This window comes from Plecotus auritus, assembly GCF_963455305.1.
Source record: "Plecotus auritus genome assembly, chromosome: X".
Lineage (NCBI taxonomy): Eukaryota > Metazoa > Chordata > Mammalia > Chiroptera > Vespertilionidae > Plecotus > Plecotus auritus.
Window position 1 is genome coordinate 11,446,366 of NC_137784.1, and position 16,845 is coordinate 11,463,210.

The window sequence follows — 16,845 nt, forward strand, 5'->3', positions numbered from 1 at the left end:
CAAGTCATATTACTCTTTTCATTCAAGTGGTTGGTTTAGTTTAAGACTTCTATTGTTATCCAAACATATGTTAAATTGAATCTGTCTACCAATTTATTTATTCAATGAACTTCTGTCTGGTCCCTACAGTGTTCAAGGTACTATATAAACTGTGGAAAGATACATAGATGATTATGAAGTTCATTCATTTTATGTATATGTATTAAACGCCTTTTATGAATGAGGTATTCTGCTAAAAGTTGGTGATACAGTGTGACTGAAACACAGTTTTTGGCTCCAAAGACATCACAGTTTAGTGAAGGAAGGTCAACTAATAAAACAACAGGACAATTCAGGGTGGGATGAGTTATAATTGGGATAAGCACGAGACTCCAAGGGAGCACATTGGAGGGGCACCTAACCTCATGGGAGACTTCCTAGAGGAGGTGACATTTAAGACAATCAAATAATTTTAGTAATTGCCTAAATAATGAAGGAAAGTTTTGGAGGATTGGAAAAGATTTTATTCGTATACTAATGGCCCAGTGCACGGATTCATGCACATTGAAAGGAAATTAATTAGAAGAAATATTTTAATATTGCTATTTGCCCTTTCTCTATAATAGAAGTATCAGAGGTGAAAGAAAATTAGTAAAATGTATATGAAAATAATATATAAATATATATAACAACAATAAAGACATGATATAAAAACAAAACATGATATAAAAACAACATTGATAAAAACAATGACTCATAAATTGATTAAACTTATTCTAATATCTCCCTACATACCACATTAACAATAAAAACACTCTTAATGCATTCTGTCGATGACGCCAGCTTCTTTCGGCTTCAGAGTTACATTGTGCCAATAGTTGGTCTTCAGACATATTCTCTTGATGATGCTGCTTTCTTTCAGCTTCAGAATTTCAACAAAAACAACCAAATTCACGATTGACAATGACAGATCGAAACACACGCATGCTATTGGCGCCAGCGAGAGCTTTATATCTATTGCGCATGCATGAGTCAACGTTTATTTTTAAATTGCCAGTGTGCGTCACATGTACCAGTTGGTGGGACGGACGGATGGACGGTCGGTCACTTAGCCTTTTATATATATAGACTAGAGGCCTGATGCACAAAATTTGTGCAAGAGTAGGCCTTCCTTCCCCCAGCTGCCGGCACCAGCTTCCCTCTGGCACCTGGGACCCGGGCTTCCCTCTGGCTGCTGGCAGGCACCTGGGACCTGGGCTTCCCTTGCAGAGAGAAGCCCTGCCCACCCACTGCAGCCCACCAGTCGGTGGCCTGGGCCTCCCTCTGCGGAGCGATCATGGGGTGATGCCTGGGTTCCCGACCAATCACATAGCACCCACCTTGCCTGGCCTAGCGCCAGTGGGTGTCATAGCGTTGTCGTCTGGAAGGTCACCCAGAAAGTCATTCAGTCTAATTAGCATATTATGCTTTTGTTATTATAGACTACTGGCCTGGTACATGAAATTCATGCACAAGGGGCGGGGGGGGGGTCCCCTCAGCCCAGCCTGCACCCTCTCCAGTCGGACATCCTTCTCACAATCTGGGACTGTTGGCACCTAACTGCTCACCTGCCTGCCTGCCTGATCGCCCCTAACCTCTCTGCCTGCCTGATCGCCCTTAACCTCTCTGCCTGCCTGCCTGATCGCCCCTAACTGCCCTCCCTTGCCAACCTGATCTTGCCCCCAACTGCCCTCCCCTGCAGGCCTGATCTCGTCCCCAACTTCCCTCCCCTGCCGGCCTGATCTCACCTCCGATGGCCCTCTCCTGCTGGCCTGGTTGCCCCCAACTGCCCTCTCCTGCCAGCCTGATCTTGCCCCCAACTGCCCTCCCCTGCCGTCCTGATCTCGTCCCAAACTTCCCTCCCCTGCCAGTCTGATCGCCCCTAACAGCCTCTGCCTTGGCCCCCACCACCATGGCTTTGTCTGGAAGGAAGTCAAACGTCTGGAAGGTGGCCAGTCAACCCAGCCTAATTAGCATATTACCCTTTTATTAGTATAGATCAGTGGTTGGCAAACTCATTAGTCAACAGATCCAAATATCAACAGTACAATGATTGAAATTTATTTTGAGAGCCAAATTTTTTAAACTTCTTCTAACGCCACTTCTTCAAAATAGACTTGCCCAGGCTGTGGTATTTTGTGGAAGAGCCACACTCAAGGGGCCAAAGAGCTGCATGTGGCTTGCGAGCTGCGGTTTGCTGACCACAGGTATAGATAGATTATATAGGATAGGATTGCTTAAATCGGGGGGGGGGGGGGAGCCTTTTTCATCAGGAGGAGATGCTCTTGGCAGATAAAAATACATAATCCCTATATATGGACTGATAGCCAGCCATATGCACTATACTGCCAAACCAGTCATTTAAAAATTGAACCACTTTATTACACCTTACACCAAACAGTTGTTGCCCTTAAAACCCCTCCTCAGCCCCCACCTTAGGTTCTGCCTTCACAGTTCACCCAGATTAGGTTCTGATTGGTCAGTTTCTATGCCAGTCAGTGTCAAAAGCTCCACCTCCTAGGCAGCCATTGGCTCCTTGCACTCCACCCAGATTTGGTTCTGATTGGTCGATTTCTATGCCAGTTAGCGTCAAAAGCTCTGCCTCCTAGGCAGCCATTGGCTCCTGGCACTCCACCCAGATTTGGTTCTGACTGGTCGGTTTCTATGCCAGTCAGCGTCAAAGCTCCGCCTCCTAGGCAGCCATTGGGTCCTCACACTTCACCCAGGTTTTGTTCTGATTGGTCGGTTTCTATGACAGTCAGTGTCTTTGGGCCTATCAACGGGCCTGATCAGAGAGGCGGGGCTGATCAGCAGCCCCAGTGGAGGCCCCAGAGAAAGAGAGGTGTGGCTGCTGGCCAAGCCGGAGCGAAAGAGAGAGGCAAGTGCTGATCAACAGCTGCCATGGAGGCTACAGATCAGACCCTGCCTCTCTCTCCCTGGGCCTCTCTTTGGGCCTAATTTGCAGCCCCCTTGGTAGTCAGTGCTGGGCTGGGGCGCCCGCAGCAGCAGTCAGTGCTGGATCGCCATGGCAACTGAGCACTGACTTCTGGTCGGTTGAGCCTTCGGTTGAGCCTTTGGTTGTTTTGGATGTTATGGACCCTGGGTTTTTATATATTAGGATACTTTTTGTGATGCATTGCAATAAATGATGAGGTTCACACTAATGATTGTTTGTTTTAAGATCTTGGTTTCTTTAATATTTGGTTGTCCTGCTGGTTTGGCTCAGTGGATAGAGCGTCGGCCCATGGACTGAAAGGTCCTGGGTTCGATTCCAGTCAAGGGCACATACCTCAGTTGCAGGCTCGGTTGGGGTGTTTGTGGGAGGCAACCAATCGATGTGTCTCTCTCCCATCAATATTTCTCTCTGTTTCTCTCCCTCCCTCCCATTCTCTCTAAAAATCAATGGAAAAATAACCTCAGGTGAGGATTAACAATAACAAAAACAAAACAAAACAATATTTGGTTGTCCTTAAAAATTATACCATTTAGCACCTTTTTACTAAACCAGACTTTTTCAGCTCATAATCCTATCTGGATTTTTTCCTTTGAGCACCACACTGTTACCCATAACAGGCCTGTGTTGAAAGGCATCTCAACTTTATATGGCTCCAATATCATCAAGTGAACCAATTTACATAGCATTGGTTAGGTCATATTTTTAGATTTTATTTTCTGAACAAGTTAATTTAAATCAGCCACTTTTGCTTAATTAGAATGACCAATTTGAAATACTTCATTCAGAGCCTTAGTTAGCCTTGCTAACATTGCAAGACATTTTTCCTCACTGGAAACAAAGCTTGAAATTTTAGATCAAGTATTGGCAAATTATTTTGTTAAATTCATGCTGTGAATGGAGACCTCCTGAAGCTGAAAAAGAGATGCACATGGACAGAGAGAAGCTAATTAACTCTTAACCCTGTGGGTATTATACTGATGCTGTCCATTGGAAGCGTTGCCATCTTGGTGTTTGTTTTCTTTCTCTCTTCCTATCATCCTCCACCCCCGATGCCTGTGATTTTTCAGTTGAGAAGTTCATTAAATATTTTCTTTTTTCTCTATCACTGATATGCTTCACACTGCCACAGTAGTCCATTATTTTCTTTTTCAGATTAAGGTAGTATGTTGCAATCAAAAGATCAGATCTCTAAAATAGGATTCACAAAATATAAAATTAAAATATTATGGAGTTGAGGTACAGAAATTATTGTATGATGTGCATAAAAATGTCCACATAAGTTGGGATACCTTCTAGATGTCTATTTTAAAATGCTCCAGTAGAAAACAGATGACAATATCGGGAAACATTTTTGTCTTTACTCCAATTAATTAATTGTAGTCTGCTGTTTTTCCCCCGGCAGGTCATCTGAATGCTGTTCAGAATTGTGGTTACCCTGAGTTTTCTATATTTGTCAACTTCATTTCCATGTCATAGATGGTTTATTGTATATGTCAGCAGCAGAATAAGCCAGAGAGTTTGGTCTGCTGGAACTGAGTGAAGGATGGGCTATAGCAGCAGGTTTTGCTTCTTTGAAGGAAACCCAGAGAAATCTCAGTAATTCAAAGCCTAAATGTTCTAGAGCAGTGGTTGCGACCCACAGGTTGAGAACCGCTAGCAGTGTCGCCTAAGACCATTGGAAAACACAGATATTTACATTACGATTCATTAACAGTAGCAAAATTACAGTTATGAAGTAGCAACGAAAATAATTTTATGGTTGGGGGTCACCACAACATGAGGAACTGTATTAAAGGGTCACAGCATTAAAAAGGTTGAGAACCACTGCTCTAGAAACTTATGTCCCAGGAGACTTAGCTCCTCATCCTCTTATCTATTTTTCAGTTCCTGTATTATTCTAAGACTAAAACATTTTTTACTCAGACTGTATAAAGTAATATGTCTAATCCTGAACCAACAGGGCAGACCTTATACATCCAAATGAGTCTTGCCTTCTTTGAAGCAGTTGACTTAAGAGGCTCAACATGTATACACATTTAGAACTCCTTTTAGAATCACTTCCAGAGACTGATATATTCTATTGAGTGGCCTTCATGATCACAAATCACAGTCTTTTGATGTGTGTGACTTTGAAAATGTTAAAACTCATTGGGTGTCAAGCATGCTGTATAAGGTAGATGGCTCAGCTGACCATTATTATTTTTGACTTAAAATTAGGTTTGATTAAAGAAATTCATTATTCTTTGCTCACAGTAGAGATAAAATACCTATAAGCAAAGTTTGCTTTAACTGGAGATGAGTAAGTTCTAATACAAGAAAATTTATCATCACAGTTGAAAACATGTTTACCATCCAAATAGCTATAATAATAAAAACCTAATATGCTAATTAGACTGGACAGCCAAACGTCCTTCTGGACATCATTCTGTGTATCCTCTGGATGAAGCCATGGCAGCAGGTGCTGAGGCAGTTAGGGGCGATCAGGCAGGCAGGTGAGCAGTTAGGGGTGATCAGGCAGGCAGGCAGAGTGATTAGGGGCGATCAGGCAGGCAGGCCAGGTGAGCAGTTAGGAACCAGCAGTCCCGGATTGTGCGAGAGATGTCAGTTTAGGCAGTCGGAAATCTCTCAAGGGGTCCCGGATTGCAAGAGGGTGCAGGCCGGGCTGAGGGACACCTCCCCATGCACGAATTTCATGCACCAGGCCTCTAGTAATAGTATAAATTTAGACAGTTGAATGCTTTTCTCAAATTTTGATATTATAGTTTTATGAAATGAGCTGGAAAGATTTTCATTTTTTTCTATAGTTTGGAACTTAAATCCCTAGTTCTCAAACTCGATTATACATTGTAATCACCCAAGGAATTGGAAGAAAAATACCGATACCTGAGTCCCAATCCCAGAAATTCTGATGGACACCTACGTATGTTTAAAAGCTCCGCAAGTGATCTTAATCTGCAACCAAAGAAAGGAACCATTGATTTAAATAACATTAAAACTATTTACTTTTGCCCAGCTGGGTGGCTCAGTTGGTTGAGCATCATCCTGTGCACCAGAAAGGTGGTGGGTTTGATTCATCTCCAGGCACATACCTAGGTTGCCAGTTTGATCCCCGGTTGGGGTGCTTACCAGAGGCAAGTGAACAATGTTTCTATCTATCTATCTATCTATCTATCTATCTATCTATCTATCATCTATCTATCTCTATTATCTATCTATCTATACACCTATCTATCTACCTATTTTCCTCCCTCCCTCCCTTCCATCTTTCTCTCCCTTCCTCTCTCTCTAAAATCAATAAAAAATATCCTCAGAAAAGGATTTAAAAAACTATTTTCTCTTGAAAACGGAGATAGAGCTCTGCTATAAAGCCATATGGAACCAATGCACTGTAAGTTTTCTACTTCTTTTCTCTTAGTTTTGGTAGTTTCTAATGTTCAAGGAAATCCTCTATTTTTTCTAGATTGTGAAAGTACATTGCCATGGATGTGGTTATTATATATTTTACTTGTATGTAATTCTTTTATTTATATCTCCATATCTTTATGTCTTTTTTCTGATCTTTAATCTTTTATATTCATTCTCTCTTTTTTCACTTAGCGTCAGTCAGGCTCATAATGAATTTATCAATTTTATTGATGTTACTGATTTTTCAAAGAATCACCCTATGGATTTATATACAGGATTGGCAAAAGTAGGTTTATAGTTGTGAGTATGCTAAATACATAGTTTATTCTTGTATTAATATTTATTAATTATTGTATTACAACTGTAAACCCACTTTTGCCCATCCCTGTATTTTTTCTTTTTGTTTGTGTTCTATTTTATTAATTTTAGCTTTTATCTTTATTTTATTGATTTTATTGTTACATTCTAATTTTTTAAGATGAATACAGTCTTTCATGTGCATCTTCTGTACGAATGAAGGTATTTAAGACTACACATCTTTTTTTAGTTATGACTGAGCCTTCTATTGAACTTGTGATATTGCTTTTAATTTCCTCTTAATTCAATGTTTATCAAGACTACAATTTTTAATTTAGGATCTTAAAAATTTAAGGAGCTCAAATTTTTTGAACAACATTTTTATTTTTTCAAATTTTATTGGATTATGATATGAGAATATATCCTATAAAATGTTTCTCATTTTGAATTTGTTAAGGATTTCTTCAAAATCAAGTACATGATGCTGTATAGACAAAGGAAAATTAATTATGTTCTCTATTTATAGAATGCAAAGTTCTTCATATTTCCATCTATTAAGTCCATTGTTTATATACTAATTTTTCCATATATATTTATTATTATATCTGTCTAAATATGCATGTTACATATTGCTGTGTAATAAATTACTTCAATACTTAGTGGCTTAAATCTATAAACATTTACCTCACAATTTCTGTGGGTCAGAAATTTGAGTGCAGCTTAGCGGGGTGGTTAAGACATTCAAACTATTGGCCAGGGACATAGTCATTTGAAAGGTTGACTGGGGCTGGAGGACCGATTTCCAAGATTGCTAACTCATATGGCTATAGGCACAATAATTCAGTTCTTTTCTGGCTATTGGCAGATCAGCTACATGGGCCACTCCATAAGGTTCCTGAGTAGTCTCATGGTGCAGCAGCTGGCTTTCCCCAGAGTGCATAATCTAAGATAGAGAAAGCAGACAGAAAGCTGTAGTGTCCTTTTTAACTTAAGTCTCCAAAGTTGCACGCCATCACTTCTGCTTTTTTCCCTATTTGTTAGAAGCAAATCACTAAGTCCAGCCTACATTCAAGAGATGGCAAATTAGGCTTTACCTTTAAAGGGAGTGTTGCCCAGCTGGCGTGGCTCAGTGGTTGAGTGTTGACCTATGAACCAGGAGGTCACAGTTTGATTCCCGGTCAGGGCACATGCCCGGGTTGTAGGCTCAATCCCCAGTGTGGGGCATGTCTGAGGCAGCTGATCAATGATTCTCTCTCATCATTGTTGTTTCCCCCCACTCTCTCTCTCCCTTTCCCTTCCTCTCTGAAATAAATAAAAAATAATTAAAAAAAAATAAAGGGAATGTCAAAATATTTGTGTATAATATTACTAATATTTTTAAATTATTGACAGTATTACATGTGTCCCCCCATTTTCCTTCCCTTTATGCTCCTCTGCCCAGCCTCTACCCACCCAGGCCTTCACCGCCCTATTTTCTGTGTCCAATGCATATCTATATATATAAAAGGCTAAGTGACCGGCTGACTGGCTGACTGGCTGACTGGCTGGTAGCTAGGATGTGCACTGACCACCAGGAGGGCAGACACTCAACACAAGCAGAAACCACAGGCATGGAAACATGGAACAGACTGATGAATCTCAGAGAGAAGTGGGGAGGAGGGAGGGCAGAAAAAGATTAACCAAAGATCTTATATGCATACTAGATGCCTGGTGCACGGATTCATGTACCGGTGGGGTCCCTCAACCTAGCCTGCAAAGATCGGGCTGAAACTGGCCCAGTGCACAAATCCATGTACTGGTGGGGTCCCTCGGCCTGGCCTGCATGGATCAGGCCGAAACCGGCTCTCTGACATCCCCTGAGGGGTCCTGGATTGTGAGAGGGTGCAGGCCAGGCCAAGGGACCCCACCGGTGCACGAATCCACACACTGGGCCTCTAGTAAGTATATAAGTTCTTTGGTTTATCTCTTCTGCCCCCGCCACACATACACCAAAATATGTCAGTCTGTTCCATGCCTCTGTGCCTCAGCTCTTATTTTGTTGGTCAATTCATTTTGTTCATTAGATTCCACAAATAAGTGAGATCATGTGATACTAGTATTTGTCTTTCTTTGATTGGTTTATTTCACTTAACGTAATAGTCTCCAGGTCCATCCATGCTGTCTCAAAGGGTAAGATATCCTACTACAGCTGCATAGTAGGAATTTGTGTTTATTATTTTAAACCAATAATTCAATCTGAATATTTTGTTATGTTTATATTTTTAAATAATTTCTTCTTGCATTTATAATAGCCAAATACATGAAGCAAAAACTTGCTCCTTTTTGTATTGAATACAAATTCATGAAATGTATGTTCTTCATAAAATACCTCTTAATATGATGTAATGTTGCTTTGTGATATTGTTTAGTACTTTAAATTCCACTTTGTTTGGCATTTTTATTTGAATTTTTGCTTTCTCTTTGTTGCATTTACCTTACTTTCAACTTTCCTTTCTCACAAACTGTATGTATGCCTGAGTTTTGTAGTCTGGTAATCTTAGTAGTGTAAAGGTAGAATTTAATCCATTCACAATTAGTAAAACAGATATTTTTTGAAAATTTTTCTTCTACTTTGTTTACTATTTATTTAACTTGTTTTCATCCTTTTATTTTTCTTTCTGCTGTTTTGTTGAAGTTTTCTTTTTTATTGTTGTTTTCTTTGGCAGTTTTACTGTGCTTTCCCATTCACTATTGAGTTTCTTCCCATTCCTGACATTTTTAATTAATAATGTGTATGTGTTTCTCAAATAGCCATAACTTTATTTTTCCACAATTATTCTCTCTCTCCTCCAATAGGATAAATGTATTTATTTCACACTTTTCTATATATGTCCCACATTCAGATGAGATTTGTAGAGCATTTTGCTTTTCTTCCTTCACCACCCCTGCCCTCTCTAAGTACTGGCTATTGCTCACGCCATATTTTTAGTTCTTAACCATTATTAGGTGTTCCTTCATAGTATGTCTTTTTTGTTTCTATAATACTTGCTTAGTATTTAAATGCAAGTTTCACATTTTCACTATTGATTTATATTTCTACATTTCAAGGTTCATTTTACATGTCTGTATTTGTTCCTCTTGTTCTTTTCCCAGCTTCAGGACTTTTTATTATTACTGCTGTTATTTGGTTAGAATATTTTCTTCAGTGTTTTCCTCTATGGGACATGTAGGTGCTATTTTCTTTGAATGCAGGGACTTTTTATTGTTTACTTCTGTCTTTCTAGCACCTAAAACTGTCTCTATTACATAAAAAGCAACCAATATGTATTCATTTGTTGTAGTATTAGATTACTACATATTCACATGTCTTTCTTCCACCCCTAATAACATTTATATTCTTGGTGGTATTTGATATTTGACACATATGCAAATATTTTCTATCCCTCTCAGAAGTTAATGATGTCTTAGTCTACCAGCTGTGGGCAAACTACGGCCCGCGGGCCGGATCCGGCTGTTCTATCTGGTTCTCTTGCTCTCCCCTCCGCTCCTTTACTTTGAATTTATATTAGTTCACACAAACACTCCATCCATGCTTTTGTTCCGGCCCTCCGGTCCAGTTTAAGAACCCATTGTGGCCCTCGAGTCAAAAAGTTTGCCCACCCCTGGGTCCTTTTCTCCTTTTAATTTGTAGTTTTAATTCTACTATTTTCTACCTCCCACTACTACAGGCGAGGAGTCTGATGCTTGGATGAGTCTTTTCCCTTTGTAATTTATTCTTTCTGTCTGGCAGCTTCTAAGACTTTTACCAGGTAATAGGATATTTTTTCCCCATCAGTTGTGCACAGGAGTCATGATCTCTTTCAAACTTCAGGTGGAAATCTCTTTTTAATCATAGAAAATTCCCTCTTGTTTATGTAATTATTGCCTCTTCTCCATCTGTTCCTTTTTCCTGATTCTGGAATGCTTATTTTTATTGGCATATTAGTTCTCTTGGCTCTGAATTCTAATCTCTTACTCGTTATTTTCATCATTTTCCTTTTTGTTCTGTGTGAGAGATTTTTTATCTGCTTGCTCTTTATGGTAAATAATATATTTTCCAACAATTCTTTCTTTTACTTAGCTCTGATTGATATTTTAAATTTTAATGTCAAGAATTAACTTTTAAAAAATTAAATATATTGGGGTGACATTGGTTAATATGATCATAAAGCTTTCAGGTGTGGATTTCTATGTTGCAAGATCTGTATATTGCACTGTGTACGCATCACCCAAAGTCAAATCTTCCTTTACCATATATTAGGACCCTCTTCACTGCCCCCATCACCTTCCCTCTGCCAACCACCACACTGCTGTTTGTGCCCATGAGTTTCAGTTTTATGTCCCACATATGAGTGAAATCATATGGTTCTTAGCTGTTTCTGACTGACTTATTTCACTTAGCATAATATTCTTAAGGTTCATCCATGTTGTTGCAGATGGCAGTATTTCATATTTTCTTATGGCTGAATAGTATTCCATTGTGTATATGTACCACATCTTTATCCAGTCCTCTATCGCAGGACACTTTTGCTCTCTCCATGTCTTGGCCACCATGAATAATGCTGCAATGAATATAGGGGTGCATCTATCTTTGCGAATACTTGTTTTCAAGTATATTGTCCTGATCCCAGTTATTTGTCATGCTAACACTGTGTTTAAAGGTGTTATCTCATACTCAGGAGTGATCATCAAAATATTTAACAATAAATATGGTCTGGTCAGTGAGCAGTGAGAACACACACTGGCTATCAGTAGTGTGATTGTATCAGAGTGTACTGGTGTATCAGCCTTACACACAATTATCGGTGCCTTATACATTCCTGGGCACTTTCGTATCCATTGTCATTTGATCTGGGGAGGGGGAATGTAGTGTCATCTTCCTTTTGCAATTTGAGGCAATCACACCAAGCCCAGAGAAGTTAAACACAGGGCCCCTTAGAAGTTTCCCTCTTCTACAGGGAAAAGGAAGAGAAGAAAGTAGCCATTTTTTATGGGACAAATATCAGCTCCTTTTAGAGAAAACTCATAGTAGATGGTGGGTAGAATGAGCAATCCCCATCCCCTGAAATCTTCCTGCCCCAAGCTAATTCTTTACTTTCAAGGTCCCTTGCAGGAGATGCCCGCCCTGGAAGAGTGAAACTGACTCAAGCAACTGAGCAAATTTTCTCAAATGAAAGAACCGACTCAGCTTCTTTCTCCATGTCCACAGGGACATTAAGTACAAAGTAAAAGTATATTTTTGTAATTGCTTGTTTTTCCCCTCTTCTCCTTTCACAGAATGGCCTCCCCTCAGGGTATAACCCATATGTTTTTAACGGTGACTTTGTAGATCGAGGAAAATGTTCCATTGAGATCTTAATGATCCTGTTTGTGAGTTTTCTTCTCTATGGCGATGACCTGTGCTTGAACAGAGGGAACCATGAAGATTTTTTGATGAATATGAGGTAATCTAGGCCTTCGTATTTCCTCTTTTGTTTCCCATTTTATAAAATTCCATCATGTTTAGTTCCTAGCGGAGAGTTAGAGGTGAGTATAGAGAAGTAGGGATAAGGGGAATCTCAATTCTTACCCCTGTTTATAAGTCCCAGTCTTCTACTGAGTGAGTATACATTATTCTGAAGTCCTCTTTCAGTCTTTTTTTCCTACTTCTGTTCTTCCTTCTCCCTTCTATTATGTTCTTATCCTCCCATGCCCACCCTTCACAGTCCATATCATGTGCAGGGTAGATGTGTTAGGCCAGGTTTGGAGGTGTCCTTGTAGGTTCTCCGAGCAGGCTTAGATGGAATCATTCTGTTGCTACCCTTTTGGCTTGTGTCATGTGTTGTTTCAGAAACTAGTACTGTGTTTTTCACTGATATTTTTATGACATGGTAATTGCTTCTGCCACAGTTGTTCATAAACATATTTGAGAACAGCTGCAACATACCATTCAACTATCTGACTCACTGGAAATCTGAAGAATACAGATTGGTTAAATGGTTTACCCGTTTTTGCTGAAAGGCCCAATGGGTGATAGATGTTCCCCTTTCCCTTCTTTCTTCTTATTCCCCCTCCCTCCTCCTCTTCTACTCCCTCTCCTCTTCCTCCTCCTTCTTTTCTTTTTCTTGATTTATGAAAAACAGGAACCAGTTTTGCCCTAGGGCAGCAGAAGGCATGGAGCGTTTCCTGTGTTTGGTCCTGGGCTTTTGGGCGCCTTGATCAATGCTCAGCAACTTATTAGTTTTGTCTTTGGGGCAGTTTTGGCACCTGACCTGAGTACAGGGTTTAAATTCTAATTCTTAGGTATGGAAGCAAGTGCTGAGACTATGAAAAAAAAATTCCAAGACTATTATCAGAGGCCCATTAATGTGTAATATAGCTCAATACTTTTATTTGGGCACGCCATTTATCCTTTCATTTATTAATTTAGCCAATCATATTTATTTAATGCTGCAGTGTTTAATGAAAGAGACATGGTCCCTACCCTCATAGAGTTTACATCTAGCAGGCAAGATACATATTGAGCAGGTTTTTCAAGTGTGGTGAGTTTGTAAAGTGGGGGATCCAAGCTGGCTGAGAGGTGACAGAGGTTCTCTCACAGAAGTATGGTGTTAGTCTGAGCCCTGAAGAATGAATTAGGAAATCAAGAGAAGGTCATGGTGTTTCCCAGTGAGGAGACACCTTATGCAGAACGTAAGACAAGACTTTTTAGACTTGAAAGAAGTTCAGGGGGCAGGAGCATAGACTAATGGACAGGATGGTGTCTGATAGGGTTGGAGACATGAGAAATGGTTGGATCATGCAAAGGAATTTGGATTTTCTTCTAAGGACAACAAAAATTCATTGAAGAGTATCATAAGGTTGTGTTTTAAATACAGCAGGAAGAGGAAATTCGGAGATGAGGAAGAGTACCAGTATATATGGAGAGGCCAATTAAGAAGTAGTTCAAGAGTACATGATGGATTCTCACTTACACTAGGGTGGTGGGGATGGAGATGCAAAGGAGTAGATAAATTCAAGAGGAGTTTTGGCAATGGTGATTTAATGCTTGGTGGTATGAGGGACTTGAAAGAGGAGAGAATCAAGGGTGGACTCTAGGTTCTTGCCTTGAGTTTGGAGGTACATATCACTTACTGATATTGGGAACATGAAAAGAGAAATTTGGGATGAGAGAGAATGATGAGTTCAGTTTGGGGAAAAGCTAATCTGAGGTTCTGTGAGTAGGAAGTTGAGTATACGTGTCCAGAGCTCAGAAATGAAGTGTGGGCTGGAATATTGTCCTGTAGTATTGGCCTGTAAATAGTAACTGAAACCCTGGACAAGAATGACATTGCCAAGGGAGAAAGTGAAAGGACAGAATCTGAAGGAAATTCCCAATTGTTTAAGGCAAGATAGAGGAGAAATTGCAAAGGAGATTCACAATAGCTAGAAAGGTAGGAGGAAAACCAGGAGAGTTTACTTTCACACAATCTAAAGGAAAAAAGTTTTCCAGGACTATGTAGTCAACTGTATTTAGTGTTTCAGAAAGAGCAAGAAAGATGGGGACTGCAAAGTGTTCATTGCATTTAAGAACATGGAAACCTTTGGTGAGTACAGGACTGAAATAATCTCAGAAAACATAATTTTATACTGTAGAAGACTGACATGATATGATTTGCATAGGAACCTGGAGTGAGTATGTTGTGATCCAACTTCACTGTGTTGGGTACTAAAAGTATATACTATTATGCTAAGGCAAGGAAAACTAACTGAAGAAAATTCCCATCATTAAATCCCCCTTAGTGACTGTTATTCAGGCTCTAAAATTCCTGACACTTTCTATTAAAACCTTTAATACATAACATGAAATATATCCGAGAGACTATAAAGAGCCAACTTGTTTATCTTCTAGGTTTCTCTTAGTCTTCAGTCTTTTTCTCTCTCCATATCATTCATTTACTGTAAGATATAGGTGGTCCGAGAAATTCTATTTAAACTAGAAGCATTCTCCCACACAGCTTTCTCCATCTGCCACAGCACTCTTCTCTGAGTACTTGAAGCATTAACACAAACTATGCTTACCACATATTTTTAAAGTTGCTCGTGATTGTTTCACAAAATTTTATCTTCTTTCCCCAACTATACTACAAGCTCCTTGAGTATAGGGATAAAAGTTTTGGCTGCTTTTGTTCTTTCCCATCATGCCTAGCAAACACTTGGGTAAATAATAATCAGTTCCAGCTGAAGTCTAGTTTCTTAAGTTGCTGACATTTGTGATAGTGAGATGTCAAGGCCTCCCCTTTTTGCATGGCTCACATAAGTAGGAGTTATCAACATTTAATTAAATAGTTTTAATCCCCCCCCCCTTTTCCAGGTATGGCTTCACAAAAGAAGTCTTGAGTAAATATAAGGTAAGACTCGTACTTTAAAAAATTTTTTCTTTGCTGTCTATACATAAAGTAAACAAATAGCCTTCAGGAAGGGTTATGGGTGAACTGGTGAGAATCTATATGAATAAAAGCGCAGTAGGAAGCCCTAGCCATGGCAGAGGCTTAATTTTCTTCCTGGACTAAAGCAAGCTTTTTCAATGTGACTTTTGTAAATTTCAGCATAGATACAAACATATTCCATTGTTTTTAAGGTACCTGGGATTTGTTTTACTCAGGTGTGGTAAAACATGCAGACAAGAACACAGCTGTCCTAAAGGAAAAGGCTTTTAATAAGTTATCAGGAAACAGGAGGCACAGCACATCACATTGTTGGGGTGGGGGGGCACATGGGGAAGCACCAAGGTTAGGCAGAAGGCAGAGGGATTGAGAGGGAGAGTGGGTTTATTGTGTTTTCCCTGGGAAGGAATGGGGAAAGCAGTGCAAGCAGATTTAGGATTGGCTAGTTTGAGTAATTTCAGCCCCATAAAGGAGGTGGTTGGGGGTGTGGGCTTTTGATTGGTTGGCTTGCATAGGACAGGCAAGTTATTTACTATCTCTGAGAATTAGCTAGTCCTGGAAGGGACAGTCTCAAAAATACAGAATAAAAAGACATGATTAATGGGTGCTAGTGGGTTAGTGACTCTGTGCTCACTTCCTTTAGGTGTCATGAAAACTGTTTTGCTTTTTGTCCATCCATTGAAACTATTCAATAAACTTGAACCCATCAGAAAAATGAGTCTTATTCAAACTCTTGCTTACAGATACATGGGGGAAAAATCCTACAAGTCTTGGAAGAAGTTTTTGCCTGGCTGCCACTTGGTACAATCATTGATGATGAAATCCTGATCATGCATGGTGGAATATCAGAGTCCACAGATCTGAATTTACTCCATCATATAGAGAGAAACAAAGTAAGGAGGCAGTTTACATGAATCTTGTCTCATAGATTTATAAGAGGATATATACCTCTTTTTAAAATTTATTATTTTGTATTCATTTGTATTTTCGTGGTTGTAACTGAAAAGATTGGTACAGATTTCAGAAAAGCTATGATTGTATGGTAAAGAGCTAAATGGGTAACTTCTATACATGGGAAATTTAAAAAAAAAGATTTTAAAGAGGGAAGGAGAAAGGGAGGGAGGGAGGGAGGGCGAGAGAGAGAGAGAGAGAGAGAGAGAGGGAGGGAGGGAGAGAGATTGAGATTCCTTTGCTTGCCTCCCATACGTGTCCCAACTGGGGATTAAACCTGCAGCCTACTCTAGGTACTTAATGTAGGTGGAATCATACAGCACTTGATTTCTGAATTGTTATGAGTTCCCTTATAATATACTCCAAATGGCTCAGGGTAATATTTTTGGAAATATTTTTAAGCCTAATTAATCATATTAAAAACAACAGAAACAGAGCAGAGGCATGTATAAAACCCTGCGGGAAGTGGTTGTGTGGGTCCTGTAAAGCTCTTCCACCTTTGTGAAAGGCTCCTTCCACTGGGCTTTGTAGAGTGACTGGAGTTCTCTTCCTCCTGTACCAGCCAAGTCCCCAGACCAGAGGCTTAGGAGTACCATATGGGCATGAGGCCCGATAGCAGTTTTGGAGCCAGATGATCATATATAGTCCTAGTGAAAAACAGGAACCCTTACCCCTCAGGACTGATAACCAATTTCTAACCAATCTAGGCAGGTAGAGTCCAGAGCTGGAGTTTAATCTGATATAGAGAGAAGTGTGACACCTATTCACCTTGAGTTTTTGGAGCACTTATACCAT

At 39.8% G+C, this 16,845-nt stretch overlaps 1 protein-coding gene across 4 annotated transcripts in view; it reads left to right on the forward strand.

Annotated features, from left to right (window-relative positions):
- The window catches only part of PPEF1 (protein phosphatase with EF-hand domain 1), a 121,696-nt gene that overhangs the window by 79,235 nt on the left and 25,616 nt on the right, over nt 1-16,845 (forward strand). For all 4 annotated transcript variants that reach the window (XM_080652664.1, XM_080652662.1, XM_080652663.1 and 1 more), the window contains 3 exons: nt 11,972-12,138; nt 15,027-15,063; nt 15,843-15,992. In XM_080652664.1, coding sequence (XP_080508790.1) covers nt 11,972-12,138; nt 15,027-15,063; nt 15,843-15,992 — 354 coding nt within the window. The remainder of the gene's footprint in view (nt 1-11,971; nt 12,139-15,026; nt 15,064-15,842; nt 15,993-16,845) is intronic.